General features: G+C 37.7%; 1 protein-coding gene and 1 long non-coding RNA gene across 2 annotated transcripts in view; one reads left to right on the top strand and one right to left on the bottom strand.

Moving 5' to 3' along the window:
* LOC119617877 overlaps positions 1-12,428 on the bottom strand; it is a 51,492-nt gene that overhangs the window by 16,433 nt on the left and 22,631 nt on the right. The gene's annotated exons all lie outside the window — the stretch shown is intronic.
* Positions 1-12,428, top strand: part of ngfrb (nerve growth factor receptor b) — a 32,102-nt gene that overhangs the window by 8,311 nt on the left and 11,363 nt on the right. The window contains exon 3 of the mRNA XM_017438810.3: positions 1,298-1,657. Within this exon, the coding sequence (XP_017294299.1) occupies positions 1,298-1,657 (360 nt within the window). The remainder of the gene's footprint in view (positions 1-1,297; positions 1,658-12,428) is intronic.

Here is a 12,428-nt window from a genome sequence, read left to right as displayed (position 1 = left end):
CTGAACAAGCCACTGGGCAGGTAAAAGTGTCTGACATGATGATGTAAAATAATAATAATAGAAAAAAAAAAAAACCTGAAATGTTGGAAAACTAAAGAATAAGTTGTGACTTTTGTAACATTAGCTATTCAACAAAAATAAAATAAAAATAAAAAACAATTAAGTTATATATTTTAGGTGGTGAAATACAAATAAGTTTTTTTTATGAGTCAATTGTGTGTTTTGTCAGTAAGAAACTGCCAGTTAAATGGCTTTGACTGTTTTCTTAGAGTTGTAACTTTGTACATTTACTCTGACCTACAGATGTTGCCTTGATGTTTACTTTTTTGAAAACAATGTGACAAGTGTGTCACAAATGTTGTATCAGGTCAAAATGGACTAAATACTAATTTATATATTTATACATCAATACAAAGATTTTTAAAGCCACATTCTGTCATTGGCTCTTTCCCTTGCATGCACAGACACACATATAAACTACTCTCACAAATGGGTCTGTTGCATAATTTAGTGCATTTCCCAGTTCTCTATCCAGCCGAAATACAATTCCATAAAACATGTGTTATTGATTGTAACCTTTGCAGAATGCAGCTATATCTATCCAAAAAGATCTTGCATGTGTGAGAAACAAAATAGATGTTATGTTTTACCATCTGAAACCTCTTTTTTTAATTCTGGATTTCTGGATAATTCAGATGAATCTTTGCATTTACATGGTGATGGAAACCAAGGAACAACCCCTTCACAAAATTCTAAATAACATTTTTTTTAAAAAATGTGAAGATAATAAAAAAATAGACTTTGATGTCATAAACTTGTTGACTATGCAGCACACGTCACATTTTCCATTAAAATTAGAAAGTGTAATTTTTGTTTTTACAATTTTTGTCTTTATAAAAGTATAAAGTATAAACATATAAAACAAGTGTTGTGGGTAAATACACAAAAGAGTTTTAGGAATTTTGCTTTTACTGAAAGTAGATTATTGTGATTAGATGATGTCGCCAAAAAAAAAAAGTCATCACACACCTAAGGACTTAGTAAACTGTACAAAGATTTGCTTTGAACTATTTATTTGTGATTTAGATTTTATTAAACCTCATGTAAAATAAGAGAATAAAACAGAAAAGGATAAAAAATCTTTTTTTTTTTTCTTTTTTGGATGAATTTCTTTTCTTTCACAAAATGGAGAACCAATTCAGTCACAATTCTTTACTTGTTTAACCAGATGCTAAACGAGGAAATGTCCGTTTAATCTTTAAAATGTTTAACTTTTTTTTTTTCCTTTTTTTTCCAGGTGAAACCTTCTCGGAAGTTTTCAGCCACAAAGAGAAATGTCAGCGGTGCACTCAATGCACAGGCCTGTTCCGCATGCAGACGCCCTGCACGGACTCCAATGATGCCATCTGTGCGTGCAACTATGGTTACTACCTGCACAGCATCTCGCAGAGCTGTGAACCTTGCACCAAGTGTCCAGAAGGACATGGCATGCTGCTCAGCTGTGAGATGGACCATGACACAATGTGTGAGCTGTGCACAGACAACACCTTCTCGAACCAGGAGAGTTCTCGGGAGCCCTGCATCCCCTGCACCACTTGTGATGAAGAGGAGGAGCTGTTGCAGGCCTGCACCTCTGTTAGTGATACAGTTTGTCAATGTAAGAATGTTAACTTACATCCTAATAGTTTTCATACAAAATATAGTGTATTTACACTGTTAAATTATGACTTTACAATCAAAAGTAAAGCACAAACCATATAGCATTAAAGGTCTAGCATTCCTTGAAGGAGTGAATAGCATGCACTGGCCTTCATGCTAAAGCTTTAGGCTAAGATCATTTTATGTTGAAAATTGATTGAGTGGTGGTCATTTTGGTCAAAGCTTGATCTCATGCAGAATTGTGATGTCTCATGTAATCTTGTATGACCTGTTAGTGCCTAGGATGTAAGTTTTGAATGGCTGTCAGCTGCTACCACACCAAAGTTTAGGTCAACATCTGTAAAATCCACTGAGTCATAGCCAGTTTTGCGTAGGCTAATTCTGATTGGCTGCGACAGTCATCTTGAATTGACTCAAAAAGTAAATCAGGTGTCATTAAAGTCCATCCTGTAGTTCATGAGATATTTTGGTAATACACAAAGGAAAGCTGAAAGAAAAAATCCAAGCAGTACCGTATCATAATGCACCATTTTGCACATGTAATGGAAAAGCTTCCCAAAAAATGGAATAACAAAATGACCCCCTCTGAACACAAAGGAAGTTTTCTTATGAACTTCGCTGCTGAGTAAAGTTGATTGACTGGGTTCACCATCCAGGGTCACAGTGAAGTGAATAGAATAAATGTGAGCACATATTTGCTGAGCAGACACTGGGCTGTCATTTTGTCAGCATCATAATCAGTCCATCTCATTCCGACACTATAGGGCGTTGTCGACCCAAATGCCATGCTGAAGCTTGTCTCATTGTCTTCACTGACTCATCTCGTCTCAAGAAACAAGGACTACAGTCTTGTTAATATTAAGGGTTAGAGGGAGGTCACATCTCTGAACAGAGCGTTGGATTTTAGTTTTTTATATATCATTGCACCCTGTGGGGATCACGCTCCACATCACAAATTCCTTATGACTGCAGTCACTTCTCATGCCATTGATCTGATGCCTCACAGATTAAATCAACGCTTTTGTGAGACGACAATAAAAGGAGCCTGTTGATTAGACATGCAGTCTGTTGAGGCAGCGGTTTGAAAGATGTGATCACGGTGCCAACCACAGAGTCAGTCTTGGGCTAAAGGGAGTCTTTTGTACCCTTTTCAAGATCCTGTGTGGCCTGTGACGGCTTTAGGTTTAGCCAGTGGGGCTACTTAAAGATTCTAGCAAACAGCAAAACAGACAGCGATGGCAATGTAGAGTCTGTAGTGTTTATTGCCAGCCGCCGAATCACAAAACGTGGTGGACCATGTTTTTCCCTGCATCTGTTTGTGTGTCTGTCTGTAAGCAAAATATCTTATGAACCACTGGATGGATTTTAATGAAACTCTCAGAAAGTAATCTTTGGAGGTACATCTACAACTGATTTACTTTTGAAGTCAATATGATTCAAGATGGCCTCCATAGCTTATAGACTCCAGTCAACAGAAAATGGCTATTACAGGTACTGAGCTAAAAGATGTTGTGGTAGTAGCTGAGAGTCCTTCCCAGCCCATACTCTGAGCATGAGATCTTGCAAAATTGCATGAGATCACGTGAATTTCAAGATTTGAGCAAAAGGGCTACACCTTTGTAATTTCCTAAATAAGATAATCTTAGTTTAAAACTCTGGCACCAAAATCTGCATATCTGCAAGGAATGCTAGGCTTTTAATTATATATTTATTTATGATCAAATATTCATTTTAAAAATACTTAGTACAATGTGGCTATTATAGGCCTGCTTTTTGGTCAAGCACGTGCCGTTAAAACATATAGTGTGGGTTAATGCACCAGTAATAAATTGCACATTGTCTTTCATGCTTTAAAAGCTGGGAAAGTAGACCACAGACCGATAAAGTTACTTGATAAGCAAAACTGGACACAAGTATTGATGTTGCTGTAAAAACTTCTGCTGAAGCTAATGCTTTAACAGCTTAATCCAGCTCTCCGAAGGGGAAGGGTGTTGTTATATCTATCCAAGATCAAGACATAAGAAGCCAGAACTCTCATGTTAATACACCCTTCAGATAACAAACAAAGCATATATCATGATGAATGTGAGTTAACTGCAATTCTAAGCAGGATGACTTACAGCCTACTGCATGAGGGCTTTATTGTCATATGTATTTCCTTTGCTTTAACCCAATCATATGCCTTTTATTTCTAATATAATCTATTTAGTGAAGAACAAGCACTATCTGTGCTTACAAATCTGTGGCACTGCCAGAAGTCCATATCCATTAATTTTGTGGAGTTAGGCAACACGGGCCTGAAGGCTAAAGACAGTCAGGACTAAAGGTGGAAAAGGAACACACAGAAGGCCACTGCCCATGAAAAGACAAGCTGTAACTTGAGACACTGGATTTATAGGTTGGTTGAAGGTGGGAGGAAGAAAAAAACACTTTAATGAGGTTATTTTTAGGGAGAAAAACAGATTTGCTGCTTTATTGTTTTAATTTTATTTGAGTTAGGGTTTCGGGTGCATTTCCCTCTATGATGTTTTAGCAGCTTTTTCTGTTGTTGGAAAAGGCCATCCAATTTTTCCCAACCCCTCCGGTGGGATTATTCATGTTTTGAGTCATATAAAGTTAAAAAAAACAATCTCTTTTCACTCTACTCTGATGGTTAAACAAGCTAATAACAACCAGATTTTGCAAGGCTAGAACCACAAAGTCGAGGTTTTGAAGATAAGATCCTTATCTTAAGAAGCGTAATATGACTTCCACTCTTCTGAAGGCCATTAAGCAAGGTCAAAGGTTGAAGATCAGGGGAGGCTTGTATTGTATTTGGGGGTGGGGATGATCAGGTAGCATGAGCTCCCACCAGGGATGTGCACTGAACAACACCGTATAATCCTTTCTCAGGTCAAAACATCAAATCAACACTGAAGAAAGTGGGGGAGAATGACATAACTAATTAGAAATTGCATATCTTTTCCAGAAAATCAAATCCAAGAAGGCCAACATATATTTTTTGAAATTATTATTATCATTACCAATTTCTAAATATTGATTTGTTTCCTAATACATCTGTAAACACATGAAAGGTAAATTATGGTTGGTTAAAAATGGTTCTGACAAAATCTTTGATCCTACACATCATACATTTAATCTACACTTAAAGCATAGGCAGACTTAGAGAAACTGTGCATAAAACATGACATGTTTATCAGACGTGATGTGTTCACTTTTCCATTACCTTAAAATAGCAGTTTTTATGTTTTACTGACATCTAGTGACAGAGTTACAGATTGCAGCCAAATGAATGCCACTTGCTGTAAATCCCTTGAAGCGACAGGTCTGAACAACCTCTATGAGATAGACCTAAAGTATTCAGATTGTAAATTTCACTGAAATACTTTTATTATCTAAACTTTACAGTAAAGCAGGACTCTGGATCTTGCTCTGCAGAGTCAAAACTCTGAGTATCTTTCACCTGCAGTAGGCAGCTTATTTTGTCAAAGCAAGTTGTGTAAATATTAAAGTATTTTCTTGGAGACAGGGTGAGTGTGTAACTACCCCTATTGGAGAAGCTGTTGTTTGTGATGCATAACACAGGTACGGATTAGATAAAGGTTAAGTACTGCAGTGTGGTGAGCTGCATTGATTTGAGCCAATCAACATCTAGCGCAATGAGAGATTATTTGAGAATACATTATCACTAGGAGTGGCCAGTCATCCTGACAAACGGTGACAAGGTCTTTTCTTTGCAGCAATTAAAGGTGAATCAGCTATGCTTAAGTTTGACTAAATCGGGGCTGTTTGTTCTTATCAGCCTGAGGTCTTTGGCTAAAAGCCTTCAGGGCCAGCATGACTTTGTTCTTCCTTGGGACTGTTCCCAGAACTGACAGGACCAAAGCCTGAAGAGATCATTTTGTTATAAAAGCAACAGGTGATGCTTGTATAGTTATACGACTTATGCATACACACACACAAAGAGGAAAGTTCAAGGGATTAGTTGACACTGAGTCACAACACAGACACACACAAAGAGAGCCATGTGTGCTCTTCCGGGCACTGATATTCTGAGGTCCATATTGAAATCAATAAGATGACTGATTGAGCATTACAGACGGAAAGATGAAGGTTCAGAGGAAGGGGAGGGAAGATTGACTGGGTCAAATCCATTTTGTTATTGAGTTGATAGGTGAGAAGGGCAGGAGCTGTTTCCTTCCTGAATTTGGATGACCTAAACAATCGACAGCATGCCCTCTGCAAACCAGAAGGGATGAACGGGTAAATGACATGCTGCGCAGCACTCAGGGACAGACCTCAGTAGTCAAATCAGAAGGGGAAAAAAAAGAAGAAGAGATCAAATGAAAAAAGGGAGAAGATTCTAGTATCACAAGTCAGTTACACATTTAATCAACTAACTGTTTTTAGGAAACTAATTACAGTTGTAATACCTTAATGGTTTTAATATTAAACACTTATAAAGTGGTTTAACCGGCAAAGTTGAATGCTTGTGTACATACATGCCCACACCTAATTCAGTCTAAAGTACTGAAGCCAGACACGCCTTAGGTAAATGTTCAGTATCTTTAAGAGTTATGAATCCGTGTCAACAACAGCTCAGAAGCATAAAGCAGCATAAAGCTCAAACTATAGTCTTAGAAATAAATGGAAGAATAGACGAGACAAAGTGGGACAGGAGTGGCAAAATTGGGTTTTGTTCAGTTGTAAATGACAAATGTTTTTTTCAAACTAAGTCTTCTTGAATTGGTTTGACTTCAAAAGTTAATCATTTGTAGATGTCCATCCAATGATTATGTGCAAGTTTCTTAAAATGTGTCCAGTGGTTCATGAGATATTTTGGTCACACACAGGCGCTTGAACACATACACACAAATAATCTCACAGACAAAAATGTTATAATATCAAATACCACTCATTTACTTCAACTATTACTGTGTCACAAAGAGACTTGACTCCTAACAGGGTAGCCATGTTGTCATGACTTAACAGTACTCCTAATGTGTCTCGTTAAGCATTTGACAGACAGATAAAAAGTGAAAGACGAATGGGGAACGTGAAAATGCCATCAGCATTCCTGATTTTCTGCGTCGAAAGCGTTACCACATCCATCCTCTAAGAAGGATCCTCACCCCAAGTCCAACATAAAAATCCACTGTCTTTGTGTCGCACAGTCACTCATTGTGTGGCTCATAGCTCGGACCTGTCACATCTACTGACCTATATCTCAACCAAGTTGGGCTGCACGACCACAGCTGACCTTCTCTCTTTAACCCTCCAGCTCCCTGTTCCACAGTACAAGCATTGTGACCATGGGGAAGTGTTGAAGCTGACTGTGTTACTTTCTCTGCTGCCAAACATGTGCGCACCCTGACTCCGTCGCCTGTAGTGAATAGCCGAACGTCAGGAATTTGCCCCCTGATGCTACGAGGGAATTTTTTTTTTTTTTTTTTTAGAGGGAAGCGGGGGGCGTTTATGTGATTGATCCTCGTGGCAAGGGTGAGCACAACAGTTGCGGTGTACTCGTGCCGTCAGTTTATTGGGCCAAAGCCTAGCTAAGTTTTTGTCCTCATGACAATTTAAAGCATGTGTTAAAGAATTTTGTCACATTGCTAAGGGAAGGAATGCCATGGATTTTCTGGCACTGACTCTTTTTGTTTGTGTTGAATTGAAAGGAATCTATCTATCTATCTATCTATCTATCTATCTAAGCTAATTTTATGTGTACACTGATTTCAGCTTTATACATTTACAGTAAAAATGCAATGAGGAAAAAAGGAAACATTATGCTGATAAAAACAAAGTATTTTTTTAGTCCTGCCTGATACTGAAACGAGACAGTCCTCTAAAGAGTTATTTCCTGTATCTGTTTTATTTCTGCTTTATCTATTTTTAACTGACATTTAGAAGACCAAGAGCCCTTCACAAGTACAACAACTACTTAGAAAAGTGCAAATAATTAAGGATTTTTAGCATGCATTTACCTCACAGTTACCAAGGTAAATATTGACATTTTACTTAAACTCGATACTTTCTAACACTTATTTAAGCACTTTCCAGACCAATAAAATAGATGAAAATTAACTTTGAGATGCTTTTTGTATCTACTCATTACGCCACTGAAACTTTACCTTTAAAAGAGTACAAGGCACTTCATGTTCTGCTTTTATCTAATTACGCAATTTTCCTAGACTTAAAGTTTAACCATTTAGTAGTCTAAAAGTCAAGCTTGGAGTGCCTTAAAGGGATGGTTCAGATATTTTGAAGTGAGGTACTTTGCAAATGAAAAAAACAAATCAGAATGGCACGCAGGAAGACGAACAGAGCGCTTCAGAGAAGAGAGAGAAAACTTGTGAGAGTGGAAGAGAGGGAGCAGATGCAGAGAATGCGGCCTGGTCGATAAAAGCGATGGAGTTACTCTTCGGCACTCTCAGGTTCCTTGCATTGACCTCTATGAGTGCTGATCACGTTCTGCCGCAGAAGAGGAGCACACACACACACACAGAGGAACAAACATAGGTGCACCCCTTCCATCTACCCATCCATATGCATGCAAGTTCAAAGGTGTGGCTGAGAGAATGACTTGGCTCACTTTAGAAGGGTTGGAAGGAGAAAGTGTGACAAAGTGGGAGGAAATCTGTTTAAATCAGATAAGCAAAACATGGATAGAACTTTTCTCTTTTCACTTGTGCTTGTTCTAACAATAGAACAATATTATTATTTAGTATGGTATTAAAATATGCTTGACGTTTTGTTCGAAGGGGATTAAATAGAGTTGCAGCTAATAGAGAACAGGCCACTCCTTTCCTTTGCGTTTAATCTCAACCTGTAAAGTATATGTTGTTGGAACATCAACACCTGTTTGCAAAACTCTGCTGGAGGCTGGAATGACAAGTTCAGGTGTGACTGAACTTAAGCTATACACACACTCCCCTTGAACACACTCGTGTAAGAGCACAGAACAACGTCTTTCTATATAATTACTCAGTTAATGTTAGGAAAGCACGCACGGCTGGATCTCCTGTCATTACCCGACTGAGTCGGAAATTCGCAAACAAACAGCTAATGTCCAAAAATAAACCAGGTAAATGTTTTGTTACTGTCACAGCAGAGTTACAGTTAACAGAACCTGCCAATTTGAAAGCTCCACACCTTTCTGAAGTTGTAATAACAAGTTAGTGTTTTATGACATGAGAAACACCTGCGATGTGTAACACATCGCCTGCAGGAATGATTGGAGTCTCCTTTTTAGAGGTTTAAAGCTGTGTGAAGTGTGGGAGTGCTATCCTGGCACTCAAAAAGCATTTAGTACTTGAAAACAAACTCACCAGCTTTGAATTATGGTTTTTCATTTTCATAGAAAAGTGACTTCATATTCAAACAGATTTGTGTGGTAAGTTTTATTTAAACACATGCGTTTTTATTCTGCAAGTAAGAAGAAATTTAACTTATTAAAAAATCAAATTAAAATAAAAGTCATTGAATTTTTCTTTCATGCTAGAGTTTTAGACTAAGATCATTTGAGAAGGGACAGAGTTATAGCCTTTTTGGTTAAACTTGGAAACTAACATTATGCACAATCTCATGTAATATGAGATGTCATACTTAGAGTATGTGTAGCTCAATATCCATACAACTGAGTTATAACCATTTTTGTGTTGGCTAATGTTGATTAGCTGTGGTGGAGATCTTGAATTGTCTCATCTCAAAAACTTAATCAGGCATAGATGTACATCCAATGATTACTTTCTGAAGGTTTTATTAAAATCTGTTCAGTAGTTTATGAGATACTTAGCTAACAGACAAACATCTTGACTCGAACAGTTAATGCTATAGATTTAAGCAAAGATCTTGCACAATAAGAAGCACTTTGAGTATGTAATGTGAATGACTCTCAGCTACAACTGCACCAAGTTCGAGCACAATATCTGTAAAACTGAGTGAGTTACAACCATTTTTGTTGTTTTTAAGGTCAGTTGGCACTGGCAGCCACCTTGGATTGGATTGGGTCCAAAAATTAAACAGTTGTAGATGAGCCTCCGACAATTAATTCCTAAAAGTTTCATTAAAATTCACCAAGTAGTTCATGAGATATTTTGCCAACAGACATGCACACAGACACAGGCAAACATATTGTCATCCTCCTTTGCCTTTTCGCTGCGGGGGATAATTAAAGCAGTCAGCTGTGAGTATAGCAAAAATGGGTTGCTGTGTTTCAAAAGATATCTGAGAATGATAACCGTCTTAACCAAAAGAACTGGTTTTCTAATAAGTAAGTGGAAAACATACAAGCTGAGCTCTGACAGCACCGATGAGAGGAGAAAACGGAACTGTAGATGAATAGTATTCATGCGCTAAAAGAAAAATATATATAACTGATGGTTAATGATGATGGTTTTAGATTAAAGAAAAAAAAGAGGGAAATAGTTGGACTTAAAGAGAGAGATTTACAAAAAAGGTAAATGCTGATCGGAGGTAGAGGGGTGGAAACAGGGGGAATGAGTTAAAGGATAAAGAGAGAGAAGATGGGGAGGGGACGTGTGCTGGACAAAGGAGATTTCAGTCAATGGCTGGTGTCCCATTTCTCGTGTATATACATGTGTGTGTTGGACTCAAAGGGTAAAAGATATCCGGCGTGAGACACAGAAACTATGGTGATGATGGTGATAGTAGTGAGACTGAATCTGCTCGTCTTATATTGAGGATTGCAACTCGATACGTTCGACTGAAACATCAGAAGGTTCTGTCTCTTTCAGCCAAAATATTTTAAAGGTGAATTTTTTTGTTTACGTACATTTTAGCAGGGCCTATAACTGACATGACAGAGAATTTAAAGGAAAATTGACAAATGAAGTTAAAAAGTCTCAGTTCAGTACCCACTAACACTGCACTAACCTCAGCAGGACAAATGCTTCATGAATTCACTTCTGCCCAAAGCAACTTTTTACCTTTTTTACCTTACCTTTTTACCATTCACACACTCTGTAAATGCCACACTTGTTTCCCCGTCTACAGTCACATGGCGACACTATGAGCTAACTGGGAGAAACTGGAGCTCCCTGTCGTGTCCAAGAACACCTCAGCATGTGAAGAGATTCTAACCACCATTTCTTTCACAGCTGCTGAGCCACGGCTGCTTTAGAACCCACAAAGGAAACACCGATCAGCTGTCTCCACAGTTTACAGATATTTTTAACACCTTCCTTGAGACGTCTCATGTACCAGACTGCCTTAAATCTTCCCCCGTCACCCCCTTTCTCAAAAAGGCAAGACCCACGAGGCAGTCGGTGTTGCTCTGACTTCTGCAAGGCACTAATTTGAAAGTCCGTGGACCCTGTTGTTCACTCGAATTGCCTGCTGCAGGATTCTGTTTGTGGATTTGAGTTCTGCTGGGAACTTTATACCTTCTGCCAACTTCTTGTACACTGTGTTCTGCTGTCCTGAAAGCACCGGAAGGTTACTTAACAAAAGTAAACAGCACGTCACTTACTGAACTGAGCAGTTGGCAGCTTCACTGAGCTGGCACTAAAGACATATATAGTTCACAAAGAGGGGAGCAGGACATGACAAAAGCATTTGTCAGTTATGAATACCCAACACCTGAAAATAGATTTAATAAATGCCATGCAGCAGATGCTGAGTCAGCATTCACGCCGTTTTCCTGTTTATTGAAAATCTTTATTCATTTCATTAAAACAAAAATAAATATACATACAATAAACAACAACAAAATATAGATATATAAATCATTAATAAAATGAAAGGCAGCAGAAAGAAGAAACAAATCTTATATCGGTTCATAGTTCATTTTGCACGCTTTTGGACTCCTTCAGCTTGCGTTCAGCTATTTTACCCCATCATATATCAAAACGTGCAGCTCGTTCAGGACATAATGGCTACAACTTTTGGGTTTTGTAACTTTTATTAATGCAGAAATTTAGATGTTTTTCCTCACTGAAATGAATTAGGAACTTTTCAAAAACTCAAAAAAACTTCTGTATGCTTGCTTTAGTTTTAGTTTTTAGCCACTGTTTTTCCAAATTTTAGGTTTTATCTACAGTTTTGCTCATTTTAACTTTAAGCTGCTGTTTTGATGGTTTTGCCTTTAGCTATTGTTTTGCAAATTTTAGCTTTTAGCCACTGTTTTTCCAACTTTTAGCTTCTACTTATTTTTTTTTTAATTTTAGCTTTTAGTCACCGTTTTGTTAATTTTACCTTTTAGCTTCTGTTTTGCTCATTTTAGTTCATAGCTACAGTTTTGCTTCTTTTGGCTTTTATCTACCGTTTTTCCCTAAATTTAGCTTTTAGCTACTGATTTACTAATTTTAATTTTTATCTATTATTTAGCTACTGTTTTGATGGTTTTAAATGTTGTTTAGATAATTGTAACTATTGTGGTGATTGTTTAAACTTAAAAAAAAATCTGCAAATTGTTCTGCACATTTAGTATTTGCACTGCATATTTGCAGAACTTGCTCTTTCTCTAGTTGCTAATTGGGGCCCCAGCATTGTCATAAGACCAGGAAGTGAAAAAAGAAATCAATTGCCTGACAAGCATTTCACAGTAAGTTGATATTTGGTAGGTTAGAGTTGCTGTTGCCATAAAGCACTTATCACACCCTCAAAATTCCTTCAGCTTAGCCCCCCACAAGCAGCTCATCTAACAACTGTTTTCACCTCATGAGTGAAAAATGGATGCCTTGCACTCAGCAGCTCTCCTGAGGTATTTAGAGCCCTTGGAAGCCAACAGGCTGATTTCCTGTTAATGA

Source organism: Kryptolebias marmoratus, linkage group LG17 (genome assembly GCF_001649575.2).
Source record: "Kryptolebias marmoratus isolate JLee-2015 linkage group LG17, ASM164957v2, whole genome shotgun sequence".
Taxonomy (NCBI): domain Eukaryota; kingdom Metazoa; phylum Chordata; class Actinopteri; order Cyprinodontiformes; family Rivulidae; genus Kryptolebias; species Kryptolebias marmoratus.
Note: the sequence above shows the minus strand (reverse complement) of the source record. Positions and strands in the feature narration are given on the sequence as shown.